At 37.3% G+C, this 14,572-nt stretch overlaps 1 protein-coding gene across 3 annotated transcripts; it reads right to left on the bottom strand.

The window, feature by feature from the left end:
• Positions 1 to 507: 507 nt before the first annotated feature.
• Positions 508 to 13,578, bottom strand: LOC125726332 (interleukin-21-like). 3 transcript variants are annotated; one of them, XM_049002627.1, is made up of 7 exons: positions 13,505 to 13,578; positions 4,500 to 4,588; positions 4,321 to 4,359; positions 2,718 to 2,828; positions 2,584 to 2,622; positions 2,304 to 2,387; positions 508 to 1,408 (listed from the first exon to the last, which is right to left on the bottom strand). In XM_049002627.1, the coding sequence occupies exons 2-7, from the start codon at positions 4,572 to 4,574 to the stop codon at positions 1,379 to 1,381; spliced, it is 378 nt and encodes a 125-aa protein (XP_048858584.1). In that variant the 5' UTR covers positions 4,575 to 4,588; positions 13,505 to 13,578; the 3' UTR covers positions 508 to 1,378. The 3 variants fall into 3 exon arrangements, with proteins under 3 accessions (XP_048858584.1, XP_048858583.1, XP_048858582.1); XM_049002626.1 differs by lacking the exon at positions 13,505 to 13,578 and adding an exon at positions 4,828 to 5,046; XM_049002625.1 differs by lacking the exon at positions 13,505 to 13,578 and having other exon boundaries at positions 4,500 to 4,795.
• Positions 13,579 to 14,572: the final 994 nt, after the last annotated feature.

Below are 14,572 nucleotides of genomic sequence, written 5' to 3'. Positions count from 1 at the left end.
AACATCCCCAAGGTACAAACAACATCACTGTATCCCCAATGGTACAAAAATGTTCCTCATACTCTGTATCTTAAAAGGTATATTGACCCTTGTGGGTACAGCCCCGTGACAGCAAAGGTACAAATTAATAGCCTTTTTTGGTGGTGTATGAATGCTAAATAATTTTGGATTATGGCATAAACTGAGTTTCATTCCAAAGAACAAACCAAGTAAAAACAGCCAACTGTAGTGTTTCGTAGCACTCAAACCAGACATCCGTTTGGGTACGTGAGGTTTTGGTGCCCCCTGTTGTTCACAAAGAATCACTACACTGGTGGGAGAATTTTCAGTGGGGCCCGAAAAACAAGCTACACTGAGGACAGAAACACCCTTTGCACACACACAACTTTCTCTTCTGACAAAGATTCTCAAATCAGAATTTTTAAATGTCAACACAAGACACAGTTCCAAATTTTAGAGCGATTTATTAATAAATTATAAAATATATTATTTCATATTTTTGTATAATGATACAAACAACATATCTCAGTATGAGACATTTTTCAATAAATAACTCTTGAGAAACTGTTTTGAAGCACATACTTGTCAAAAGAAAACAGTTCCACGACAATAAATAACTTAATACTGTAAGTAAAATGACACGCGTTAAGGCGGAAGTGGTAGGCCACTGGTCTAGGCTGTGCAAAGGAGCACAGTGACCTGTAGATGGCACTAAAGCATCTTATAGCAAAATGAGCTCAGGAATCCAGACAATAAATGATGCTGAAGCTATACAACGATGTAACTTATTTGCAGAGCTGATCATTTCTGTATCTATAAAAGTTAAATGGACTTTTAAATGTAAACGTTTATCCGTAATTTGCGTCTTTTATTATTTTACTATGCATGCACTTCCTTCAATACGTGAATGTATTGAACTGTTGTGAATACAGCCTTTCGTCGACTTCTGTTCTTATTTGTGACCTAGATCACCGGATTCATATCAATTTGGGCAATTTCAGCAATCTCGATATTATAGCTGTCCATCACGAATACATTAATGTACGCATGCTGAATTACAAGTTAGATATGGAGAGTTAGCCGTTACAGTATCCGGCTGGCAATGCTGCCCGTTCTCCCGCACCTGTTACTCTAAGCAGCACACCCGCTAACGTCCTACTGGATCAGGCGTAATTCGACGTAAGACCGTATTATCTTTGAGACCAATTGAAGAATCTTTCCTTATCGTCTGCCCTAGAAACATTATTTTAAATTGCAACTTAGCTTAAAAACGACTATATATGCCTTTTATAAATAAATAATAAATAAATAGCACTGGAGATGACAACTGTGTCCAGGGGTCTCGTGGTAGTGTCAGACATCATCCTTCTTAGACGGTTCAGGATGTCTCCATCAACCGGGAATTTGCCTGAGAATGATTTCCATAATTAAATATTTGCCAAGAACAGTTTGCTTTAAAAAGGGCACACAAGCACGTTCTACGTCACATGGTTTATATAAGTGCAGCGTGTTACGTGGAGTGTGTAAAATGACGACGTTTTCTGATCAAACAAAAAGAATGAAAACGAGCTTGCTCTGTACCACACACTGCATTATACTGTTCTGTCCCGAATCTGTGTCGTTCTTTTTCTCTCATACTGTCATACTAATTGTTTACAATTATCACGATCAACGCCCTTGTGAATTAAATGAGTATATAGGCCTATATGATTCATTACTATGGCACACACACATTCATTTTCCATTCAGTTATCAAGAAATAAAATTAATTTAGCTGCAATAACACACTACTGCTTTCCTCTCACTTTATAGTAAACTGACAGTACATGAGAGCGAACGGTAGGTATACACTAATCTACATTACTATAAAGACCTATACTATATATGTAGTAATTACCTATATGGTAATGTAGATTTGTATATACCTACCATTCCCTCTTTACCTGAGAATGATTTCCACAATGAAATATTTGCCAAGAACAGTTTGCTTTAAAAGGGCAAACATGCACGTTCTACATTACATGGTTTACCGTACAAGTGCAGCATGTTATGTGGAGTTTGTCAAATGACATTTTCAGATAAAACAAAAAGAATGAAAAACTTATTCTGTACCACACACTGCATTATACTGTTCTGTCCCGTATCTTTATCTTTCTTTTTCGCTCATACTATCATGCTAATTGTTTAGAATTATCACGATTGGTACATACTAGGTAGGTATATACCTACCATCTGTCTATCTGTCTGTCTATCTGTCTGTCTGTCTCTCTAAAATATGCTGTAGACATGTTAGCAATACATACTTTTTGCAGCACTGATCCAAGCTCTTCTAGAAACTTCTTGCTGTCATTCTTTGGGTAAGAGCCACAGGCCAGGCAATTAGCAACCTAGAGGATGAACAAAAATTGGATGAATTGATTTTGAAAATTTCAGTTGAACTTTCAGCAGCTACGAGCGCAATGTCTGCAGCGTAAAACGAGAAAATGGAAACTTTTAATTAAAAATAACGTTTCTTTTTCCCCTGTCACAAATAGTATTACAAGAAGTAGCATATGAAATATCTATAGATCTATAATTGCTCACCTTCCCATCTTTTTTGTGCCTGGAATTGACAGCCTTCACCTGAAACGGTACGTAAGGACGGTGTGAGCAGACCGACCACAATGTGCACAGCATGCAAAGGTGTCTGGGTGGTTTAAGGTAGCCAAGCGACTTACGATCAGTTTACTCTTAAGGCTGGTACTGATTTTACTGATGAGTGTTTGTGAGCCTTGCAGAAGTGTCAGGTTCTTCCCGAAGCAGTCCAATGCAGACAGAGAGCAGTTTTCCTGTGTGGAAAGAGAAGAAGGTTAATTTAACCGCCAGCAATGCAGTAAGACAGTGGAGGCATCCTGTTTTCAGGATGTGGTTGCTTAGTGTCAACTCTGGTCGAGAAGTAAGAGTGAGTGTAGCTATGTCTGAAGACACTACACTGCCATACGTTTGTGAAAATGTATCTAACATAGCTGTCCATCCATCCATCCTCTATCAGGGTCGATGGTATATATACCCACGTATAATTTAAATACCTTTTTGTCTTGTTTTTATTTTTCAAACATTGAAGCTCTTGTTGAAGCACTATAATTTATTGCAAATGTAGCCAGCTTTAGGGCAAAGAAATCCAGAAAAGGTCCTTGTGTACCAAACTTGTGCAACTTCTGTGCGCCCCCTGCGATTATAAAATAAGTTGTAACCCTTCCCTCTTCTGTAAGTTGCTTTGGATAAAAGCTCCCGACAAATAAATAAAATGTATATACGTCTTACACACATCCTGATAAAAAAAATAGATGGCTGGTTAACTGAGGTTGTAGAAAAATAAGCTGGTTTTTTTTTGCAGGGGGAGGGGAGGAGCAAAGAAAGTAACTGAGTTTGCTTAAGTCGCATCAAATTACTTTAGATGACCCCAGCAGTGAGGCGAATGCATAAAATAACCACAATAAACATAAGATTTTAGATTTAAAATGGCTGCTTTTGGACCAGGCCAAAGAAGAGAACCAATGTAAGCTCAAGTCCATCCATTCATTTTCTAAACCGCTTATCCTACTGGGTCGCGGGGGGTCCGGAGCCTATCCCGGAAGCAATGGGCACGAGGCAGTAAGCTCAAGTCGAAGCTGTTTAATTACTCATCAAGTTTCTGGAATCAGAACGTGGCCCCCAGTACTATCTGAGGTTTGCATTGTTTCCTTTTCAGTTTGACACATTGGAAGAGGTTCCTGAGATACAATAGCATGTATGATCCATTTACTGTAACTGCCTTAACTTATTTAGACATAAATGAGTTGTTTTCAAATGTCAGGCTGCATTTTTTGAGTCACTATCTGAGTAGTTGTACCTATACCGTTATGGTTATTGATGGAAATTGCAACAAAACAGTATTTTTGCTCAGACTACATATCATTGTAAATATCCCGAATGGCCTAGATATGTTTGCCAACAATCAGATGATATTTTGTAACAATTTAATATTATGTGCATCATTGCATGTTTTATTTAAAAAAAAAAAAAAAGACTAAAGTTTAAAATGTCGGAATGGAAACATTTATACTACATCGCAAAGCCATTTAAACTATATCTTAATAACCAATACAGTAATTTGCATTCTTGTAGTGTATGTGGGCACATAACAAACTATGAGTCATTGACTTTCTAAGACTGCACCAGTAACATTCAACACATTTTAGTCTTACACGTGCACATATTTAAATGCAGGCAAGGCTGCTATATATGTCACATAATGAGCAATATAACTAGGTGTATATTTAAGAGTAATAAAAAACTTACTTCATAATCACTTGGAATGTTCAGCATCAAACTTGTGTCCTACAGTGACAGAGAATAAAAACAGTTATTTTTTTTTAATCGCAATCAAATAATAATAAAAAAGTCACAATCGTACTATTTAAAAAGGATTTGAAAATGCACCAAATAGCCTAACTTAAATGTCCAGACACAAAACCTACCTGTTGTACCTTCTTCAACCGGTTGAGATCCTTAAGAACTTCGTCTACTTTGAACCTCATTAATTTGTTCTCCATTGAGGCGCAGGTCACTGCATTAAACACAGCGGCAATCAGGCAACAGACAAACAACTTCATTTTCAAGCCTGGACTTTGAAGTGATATTTGCAGGAAACGCCTTTCAAATGCTTTACTGGTACTTTTCATAGGTAAGTAACTCGCTTATATACATAGGTATCCACCTGGACACAGGAAAAACACTCCTGCGACATTGGAAAACGGCGTAAAATGTAAATGAGTAATTCATGTTTCTTTCCAGTGGCCGACTCACCGTAATTTTTTGGGCGTGGGGTGCGCCCGAGCGAAACAAACTTTCTGCACACCGGGCAGGAAAAGCATGAAAAGCTGCAAGTTCCCTTTTCAGTTTTAATCAACTATTTCCTGATTCAAGAAGGTACCGTACCTGAAGTTTATCTAAACATTTTTTTTTTTACTCCGCGTCCTCCCACATAGCCCAGCTCCTACCTGATGTAACATAAACATCGTGTAATCATCTGAGGACTACCGCAATGAGTCAGAAAGTCGTCCAGGACTTTCTCGCCGCTGCAATTTTATTTTGTACGTGATCTATATTCCATTCCTACAGAGATTAGGTGTCATTCCATATAGAAAAGGCCCCTGTTACGTTGCGCAGTATTTTAAAATAAATATATTGATTACAATATAATCAATGTAGGTCCAATTAAAAACATACACACACACACCCTGAAATAAATTAAAATTACGTAAATATGCAGACAAAATATGGAAATTACCCATGGTTTCCCTTATACATGCATAATTGTGCATTCATTTATTTGAATAAGAACCATTGAAAATATATTTGTGACCCATTACCACGAAATGAGTCTTATGGGTGTATTTCTACCAGTGCGACTTAAGACTCATTTCGTGGTGATGGGTCACATTTTTGTATGAAAATGAGGCGAAAGCACTCTTAGGCTTTGCCGAAGGCAAAAGATATAGAGAGGAACTTTGTGGTGCAGTAGGTTATACAGCAGGGTGTTAAGTCCGCTGGAGATGTGCCGTACAGTACGAGAGTGGCACTGTGGCCTAACTTTGTTGCGCTCTGGTCGAAGTGTGGGAGGTGCCAAATGGCTGCTGGCTGAACCTCTGTACTTTGTGCAGCAGAGTACACTGTCAGGTGCTATGTCTTGGTGCATCTGGACGCAGGTGCATGTTGCCTCGTTGTACAGGTAAATTTCTGAAATTATTGCGCGAGTCAATACAACCATACTACTGCCAGGACTTCACGTATTAGCTATGCTCTGCTAGAGGTAAGACAGGAAGAAACAATCCATGGATAACTTGATGTTTTCATGTTTTTTTTTTTTACACAGATATTACAAATTAATATGCAAGAATATTACTTGTACTGGTAGGCTATTATTTTGATGCATTTTAAGGTTTCATTTACAAGTTATGTTTCATGTTATGCAAACCCCCCCCGACAGGGCTCTCCTAAATCCCAAACACAACAAATTCCATAAAATCACACATCTATATAAGATTATTCCCAGCCTGTTTGTTTATTCAAGACACCAAAATGCAAACGTATTAAGTACAATAAGACCAAAAAGAGCCAAATCTGTTGAACAACAACATGTCATTTTTAGGAGGGTAGAGATGAACGGATAGAGGGATAGAGTCTTTACTGGAGGGAGGTTGATGGACATTTATTGGGGGTGGGTAAAAAACAAAAAAAGCCCTTGGCTATTTTTATTAAAAATACAATGTGTATTAAAAATGGAAGGATCATTCTCTCCCAGGGCTTGTAGTGAAGAATGTTAAGCGGTGAAATCACATTTTTGTCTTACTGCTCCATACATTTTTCTACATATATCGACTTTTATGTGAATACAATGCATACTGAACTTACGAACTTCACAATATAGAGTAGCAAAAAACTAATTTTGTCAAATATTGTGTAAATTTATACTAAGTACATACATAGCACATGACGTCTGGCTGCTAACTAGCTAGCTAGCGTATGTTTCGCAAAAAAGGTAGTGAAATTTTTTAAATAGTTAGCCAGGTTCTTTTAATTTTAAAATAGCTGCAATAACATTTTTATTTTTGGCATTTTTGTTCCCATTGCCACAGATTGTGTTGGCCATTTAATCTTCGACGAGTTTAATGATTGAAGAGCGATGCATTATTTTGACATTAATAGCTGCTGCAGGTGGTTGTGCTGTCAATAGATATCGATATTTTGACAATGTAAATAACTGTAATGTGTAATGTGGAAAACCACATGTATTTCTTCTGATTTTTCATTCGCTCTTTTGCGCCCTCTAATCAAATGGAGCTCTAGGTGACCGCCTATGTCTCCTATAGGGCTTTTGCAAAGTATTGGATTTATTTAATCTGTATGTATGTACAAAAATTGGCAACCATTTTTAAGTCAAGTCTGTGGATAATAAATATGTTTGCCTGTTTCCAACAATAGAACTGGGGGCTATTCCACTGAGCAGGATTTCCCAGTTAGCTGGATAACATAAATTAAACGTGAAAACTGAAGAAGAGTGGTAGGTGACATTCCTATTGGATAAAACTTACATTTGGCTTAAGTTATCTGGCTAATGAAGAAATTCTACTTTGTGGAACACCCCTCAGATATATTAATTAGCATAAGTAATTAAATTAATTAGACCTAGCTTAGTATGCTGGGGTTGCTGATATCTAGATCACGCTAAGTATGTGTGCTGTAGCCAGCCTCTTCAGAGAGGAACATTGTGTGAAAATCTGGCTCCCCCTTTTCTCTTATTTTTTTCCTGCAGTGTCATGCTTTGTTGGGGAATTTTGGCAGCGCTTTTTGTGGGGGAAATGTAAAAGTTAGATTAATACACAAAGCTGCAGCAGTCAAATGGAAAACAGAGAGTATTGCCCATCTGGCTGATAAGTGCACTTTTTGTTTTTACTGAAAAAAAGTGGGTCTCGGTGCGTCACATCCCGATATGCCTAAAATCTTTGGTGGAGGGCTGTTCTTTGATACGTTAGCTTGCCATGACAGCTTCCCCCACCTCATAATGTTTTTATGTGGGGGAATATATAGATACAATTTGGGTCCCAGTGAACAAAAAAAAATGCACTTTTAAAACTGAAATAGTTCGGGCCAAACCTTCCTTCCTTCCTGGAGTAAATCAGATGCTTACCGCCTCCATTCAGAGAACTCGGAGAACCTCATGGTTCTAAACATTCTGAAGAGTTCTTTGAAAGGAGCCCTATCAGCACCCAGATCGGCCAGTTGTGGAAGTCTGGTCTGTCACAGCACCCATAGAATCCCCGCCCCCCCCCCCCCTTGCTGACTTCTATGTCATAGTACAAAGGAAACAGTGGGTGGGGAGCGGGCCTCAGGTTTCTCTTGCACCGCACAGTGTGAGTAGACCTGCTTTTGGTCCATGGTGTCATTGAATGGGAAAAGGCACTTTTGGTGGGATTCCCTTCGTAATGAGCTTATAGTGGCGTCATCATAGTAGAAACATGCTGAATTGGCTGCTGTGATGTTACTGAAATGTTAAATGTTGTGCTTTTTTTTTTAAACATTCTGCCACCACACACCCATTATCCATCTTTCAATACTGAATACTGGATAGTCAAACTAAGTCTGTTAACGGTCACAGTTATTCTTTCTAGAAAAAAATAAGAGAGTAAAATCAATTTTTTTTTTTTTTTTATATATATTTTCTGCAGTTTGGGTCCAGATGTCAGCAGCCTGCTTGTACCTCTCAATAACAAACAATTATTGCAAATTTAAGAATTTTATCATAATGCAGCTCAACGTTTGTCCCCATTTTGGTTTCCTCTGGTTACGTCCGGTTTCATCCAGCAGTCCAGAAACATACACTTGGGCGGATCGAGTTTGTGCTTGTGTGTGCATGCCTGTGTGCGTGTGTATGTCCTGTGATGGACTAGCATGTAATGCTGTTCCTGTATTCCCTGTTCCTGGCATGGTCCCTATCATCCTCCTAGAATTCTTTACTAGATAAACAGTTGAAAATCGAATGGATGGATGATGCTCTTTTATTGGAGCCAAAAAACCAAAGCATTGTGTTGGCGTCTGTTATCTAATAATGAACATAGATCAGAATACATGACAATAAGTCCCCCCCCCCCCCCCCCCCATAACATTTTTGTAGACATTGCCGAAAATGCTCAGCTTTTTATTATGACAGTTGTAATCAATAAAAACTGAATATATATGTTGCTAAAATATAGAGTATATTAGTATTATTGGCTATATCTACTATACAACTGGTAGGGCACTTAACCTATCTATAGAAATAACACTGGTTATGCTTTTGAAATAAAATGTATAGCTTTGTACTTCGTACCAATACAACATGATAGGTTTGTTGAAGAATAATAATCATTTTTTTAAAAATCATCTGATATACATTTCAAAAGGGATTTTGGAGGTCAGTCTTGTTGTGCTGTCATGTACAATGACAATAAAGAATTAAGTCCAGATTCTTGAATATTTTTATTTATTTATTTATTTATTTGTTTATTTATTTATTTTGAGCCACTGATGGAATTCGGCCCTGTGGGAAAGTAACTGAGCCCCCCAGTTCCGGAAGGTTTATTAGTGGTTTGTGTGTGGGGCTGCCACCTGTCCCGTTTTCCTGGGATTTGTACGTAATGAATATTCTTTCCCGGGGTACGAACTGTCTCTGTTTTATTGTGAAAATGTACATCTAATTTAGAATTCCGTACTTTGCAATTAAACTTCACTTGGTTTCCTTCTTCTTTTTTTTTTTTTTGCCTGCCACTACCCCCCCCCCCCCCCCCACCCCGCCTGAATATTTTCAATTGAAGTTCTGCTTCAAAATGTAGCAAAATATGTTGTTTTGAGGGAATGCTCTTCTATCCCAAACAGCAGATCCACCGGCAGCACACTTAAGCTGATGTTTCTAACTGACTAAGGAGTGAGAATGGGGTAACGTGTGGGTGACTGCGCAGAAGTGTTAGTCACCATTTTCTTGAAAACCGACCCATTCATTGACACTTTTTTTTCACAAGAGAAGCAACGTGATATTGTTTGATGCCATGGCCACTTCAGCATATTTGTGCCTCTGTCCCTGTACACACACTTCACACTGACTGAATCAAGCCGAATGTTCTGGAAATGTTTTTCAATTCAGTGTTTTATTTGTCTTTTAAAAAGATAAGCTAATTCCTAATTTATTTAGCATTTTACAATATGCTAGGTCATGGGGGTTTTTCAGTTTCACGCCATATAAGTGGAAAAAAAAAGGTGTTTTGTGGCCAAAGCACACAGCTGTTTACTACTTAGTGTATGGTGTAGTGCTCTTTGCTGACCTGCAGGGCTATCGTCTGCAGGGAGTGTTAGAAAGATGTGTGCAGCCAGTTTGAAGCTCTGTCCACCAGTATGTTATTAAACGCATACCACTGTCTAGGTACATTTTGGGCACAAACTTGTATATTTAGTACGCACATTTTCTTCCTGGAAACAGTGGTCTGCTGGAAAGGATACAGTTATTGCAAAGGTGACACAGTAATGGAGAGGGTTTGCTTTGATGTGTACAAGATGGGTGATCCCACATTAGACAGCCTGTTTAATGTGCGTGCGTATTTGCTATTTTATCTTGCATTGATATAACGAAATATTCCAGCCATACTACTTATCAGCATTGCAGCCTCACTTGATTACAAATTATGCTAGTAATCATAATATTTCTTATCTATATTTATGGCAGTATGAAAGTTTGTGGAGGTACAGATGAAAGGAACAGTGGGTGTCTTGTTAATTTGGTAAATTAAAAATTTTGGCTATAGGTAGGGCTTCTGTCAACTGGGCGATTCAGCGGGTAATTGAAGTACAATTTAAAAGACAATTTCTTGTTTTAACAAGTTATGTATTACCTCCCATAAATATAAATGGAACAAACAGAATGGGACTTTCTTCAAAGAAGCAACCCTGGTCTTCCAAATAAATTGCTACCAATTTTCCATTTTTAACCAAGAACATCAACGTTTAATAAGGAGAGTGTGAAGGTACTACTGAAAGAGTGAGTCAGGTTACTGTTCTTAATATTATTTTGAGATTGATTTCTCTCTTTAAGAGCTTTCGGTGTCGTGCAGGAATGCGACAAATGCATGTGAGACACCCTGAGGTCTAGTAAATGCGTACCGTTCTCATGCCATGCGATCGTTGATAAGCATTTGCAGTTAGCTGCACGAACATATTTGCATTAGTGCTTACAACTTGTATATTTGGCTTGGAAAGGACCTATAATTCGCCTCAATAAATAAGTCAGGTGGCAGCACTTTCAAGATTATTCAAAGCAATAAAAAATTAAGTACAACCATTGCTAGTTGTTACGGTAAGAGTACAGGAAAAGGGAAATTGTAGGTGGGGGATGGCCTTCTAGGTTGTTCGTAGCTAATGGGATTTGTCGATGTCATAGCTCGTGCAACAGTGTTTTCTTTTCATGTTGTGTCAACATATAGGCTATCTCTGTATCATCCATTTTGCCCTACTTTCACAAATAAAGGATGGAATCCGTGTTTGAATCTGAATGTGCCGGCTGCTCGCAAGTAGCTGGTATGGCACCATATGTGTGTTTACCTGGCCCAGCCTTCCTGTGCGTGTAGCTTTTGTTGGGAATGTTCAGTTTCGAGCGGCTGTCACCCCTCTCAGCATTTACTTCAGGTAAACGAAGGTTTCCTGCGTGATCTCCTGTAACAGTCTAAGGAACGATTTGTTTGCGGAACCCCGGGACACTCAGACCTGACCTAGATATGAAAGTAAAAGGACGAACCCTGTCAATTCTGAACCAGCGCTCTGTGAAGGTTGTTTGTAATGAAAGGCCTACATCAATGGCAGCGAATCATTTCAGTAGTGTTTAGTTTTGTCATCATATACAGGGTATTCTTTGTGTTAGCAAGAAAATTCTTATAATTCACATTATATATAACATGTATGTTTATATGATAATGCTGTTTAGCATTATCAATCAGTCAATCAGTTTTATTTTGAATGGCGCATTTTCACAACGTTACATTGTTGCAAAGCGCTTTACATGACTTTACTGCCCAAAGCCCTCAGTGAGCAAGCTAGAGGTTACAGTGGCAAGGAAAAACTCCCTGGAAAGAAGAAACCTTGGGAGGTACAAGACTCGGCGGTGGAGCCCATCCTCCCGGGGCCATAATGTAAAAATCATAACGAGAATTATAACAAAGGGAGGGCATTCATATTGAATGCCGACTGTAATATCATTTCTCTCACTGTTTCTCTCATCTTTTTCATTTCATTCTTGTCTGTCACCCTGTAATAACACGATTCAACCTGTAATCACACAATTAGACCTTTGGTGTCAGGTCGGTTTCCCTTTGGGGGAAATACATATTTGGAATGTGTATGCTAAATATTAAACACCATAAAATTAGATATAACTTTTTGGAAGTAAATAGAGGAAAACACATGTATAATGACATTTGGAACAGTTTCCTCAACGACATTTTAATTATAGTCCAGTTATGCTGATCGTATTGAAATTTTACTTTTTATATGTACAGTATGATATTAGAAAGTCTGAACTCGAACATGCCACAGAGTGTTTTAATACACAACTAACTAAATATATTTTGATTTGCTTAATTTAATTGGTCAATAATAGTGATAACATGAAGGTGTTTATTGTCATTTCATGCATACGTCCCATTTTATTTTGCAGGATATTCATATTTATATGAATATAATATAATGTGCTGTTAAGAATCAAGTTTGCACACCTAATAACAAGATTGTTCATGAATGTCAAGTATTTTTTATTGTTTGTGCAATAAAAAATTAAGCATATGTAATCAACCAATGAATCTGTTCAGTTAGTGACATGACTTATTTAAAAATATTTATGATTTAATTTACTTCATATTACGGCTGTCAAAATGAACATGTTAATCATTGCAATTAATTTAAAATATTTAATGCATTAAAATAAATTAGTGCAATTAACACGATTAATGCAGGTAACATGATCACGCAGTGCATTATGGGGCAGTCATATAAACCATACAAATGGTTGTAAGTTTTCTTTTTGTACTGTTGTCATTCATGATGTATTACATTGTTACATCTGAAATATTAATCTTTTGTGATTATTGTACATTAATTTGGTGATTGATTTTACATTTAAGTATGCATTATAACAAGCTTTATTCTTAAGAAGAAAAACTTGATTTTAATTTTAATTGCGATTAATCACGATTAATTCATAGCAAAACGTGCAATTAGTTAATTTTATATATTCATTGGAAAGGAGCAGAAAACTGCGTCACACTCATTCATTCCTGCTTTGTCTTTAAATGGTTAACCAACATTCACATACTGGCTGAATAAATTCAGATTAGACAAAAAAGGTTTATATTATTTGTGTTAAACTGTCCTGTGCTACCCTGACTAGGAAAGGCAGTTAGACAATGGATGGATGGATGGTTAACAATTATTATAGATGGACTTTCCATCCATCTTCCAACTGTTTGTTTCACACAGTATTACTGGTAGTAAATATAAGAATGTGGCATGTATGGTTCTGAAATTTTCAGTGTGAAGACATAGGAAGGTGATACAGAAAAACATCTGAATTTGCCACCTTTCATTCTTCAAGTTACAAAAACCCAAATGTCAACCAATGTATTTGTTTTCCCTGGGACATTGTTTCATTCCAAAGTAGTATAATTAATAGTATCACTAGTATGTTATACCTGATACAATGAATAATGATGATAATAGTAGTAGCTGAAAGAGAGTCAAAAATAATAAACCTTCAATGCATGACCTGGCTCCCTATCAATTTTTCATCAACTGCTTATCTGTTTTTGGGTTACTGGGCATCCCCTGTCATGCCACGGCCGTTTTGTAACCATTTAAGTAATATGTCACAAAATCACATTAAACAAGCAAACAAAAATCAAACACATACCTTTGAAAATGATCTCAAATCCAACTACCTTTCTTGAGCATTGTTAAAATAATGCCAAATGAAAACTGCTGGCATCGACAACCACTGTGAGATGCCAAGAAGGGCTAATATAAGTAGTTCGCCAATAAGCAAAAGTTTCATGTGAACAAAGTGTCCTTTCTTCTGTGCAGTTGACCTTTAGGATTAAACGGCTGTCCTCCTTCACAAGAAGTAGACGTGCCTTGACTTTAACAGAAAAGGGCAGAGAAAAAGCTCAGTGTGGAAGCATTATAAGTGCCTGGCTTAAATTTAGTGTTATTTGTAAAAGAGGGAAATGACTAATAAAAAGGGCTTCATTAAAGTGGTTTCTTAAAGCCAGGAATTACAACCAGAATTATAAGAAAGAGTGGGCATTACTATTGAATGATGATTGTAACTACAGATGGTCCCACATCGCTTTTGCTTTGGATGTCCCGACTTAAAACATCGAAATGCTAACTGTACGTTGTTCATGAAGCACTCTTGTGAAAATACATTTGTCTCATTTCAAATGAAAACCTCTTTCTGCATCAGGTTCTACACATTTGGCTATGGTTGGAAAACAGCGTTGTGAAAACACTAGCTGTGCATAAAACGATGCTAAGAATTCAGTTAAAATTGTATTTTACCGACTTTCATATTGCGTGTTGAGATTACAGTTTGAGACGTCGAGTTACATGTGTTAAGTGTTTTTCTTTCTTTAAATTGCAGTTGAAGCTCCAGTTTCGTTATGACCGAATTTTGGAACCTTTTCTCTGGTCATACAGACAAACTGGAATTATTTATTTTAGCAAAAGCTGTCCTTAGATCTCATGAACTCTTCAACATGTACCTGCACACCATTATGTAGGAGGGAAACTGGTGGTGAAACATCATGTGTAGTGTTTTTGAAATGTCTTGGTGTTTATGTCTTAAATAAGCCTGAAAACATAGTCCAGTTTGTCATCTAGAGATTCATTACATAGCAAAATTATTTCTTAGGAAAAAAAAATGTTAGTGAGGATCTACCTGTCAGAGGCAGAAAACGGCACAGAAAAAATTCTTCTTCCT

This window comes from Brienomyrus brachyistius, unplaced genomic scaffold (assembly GCF_023856365.1).
Source record: "Brienomyrus brachyistius isolate T26 unplaced genomic scaffold, BBRACH_0.4 scaffold70, whole genome shotgun sequence".
In the NCBI taxonomy this organism is placed as follows: Eukaryota; Metazoa; Chordata; class Actinopteri; order Osteoglossiformes; family Mormyridae; genus Brienomyrus; species Brienomyrus brachyistius.
This window is presented reverse-complemented; position numbering and strand designations above follow the sequence as displayed.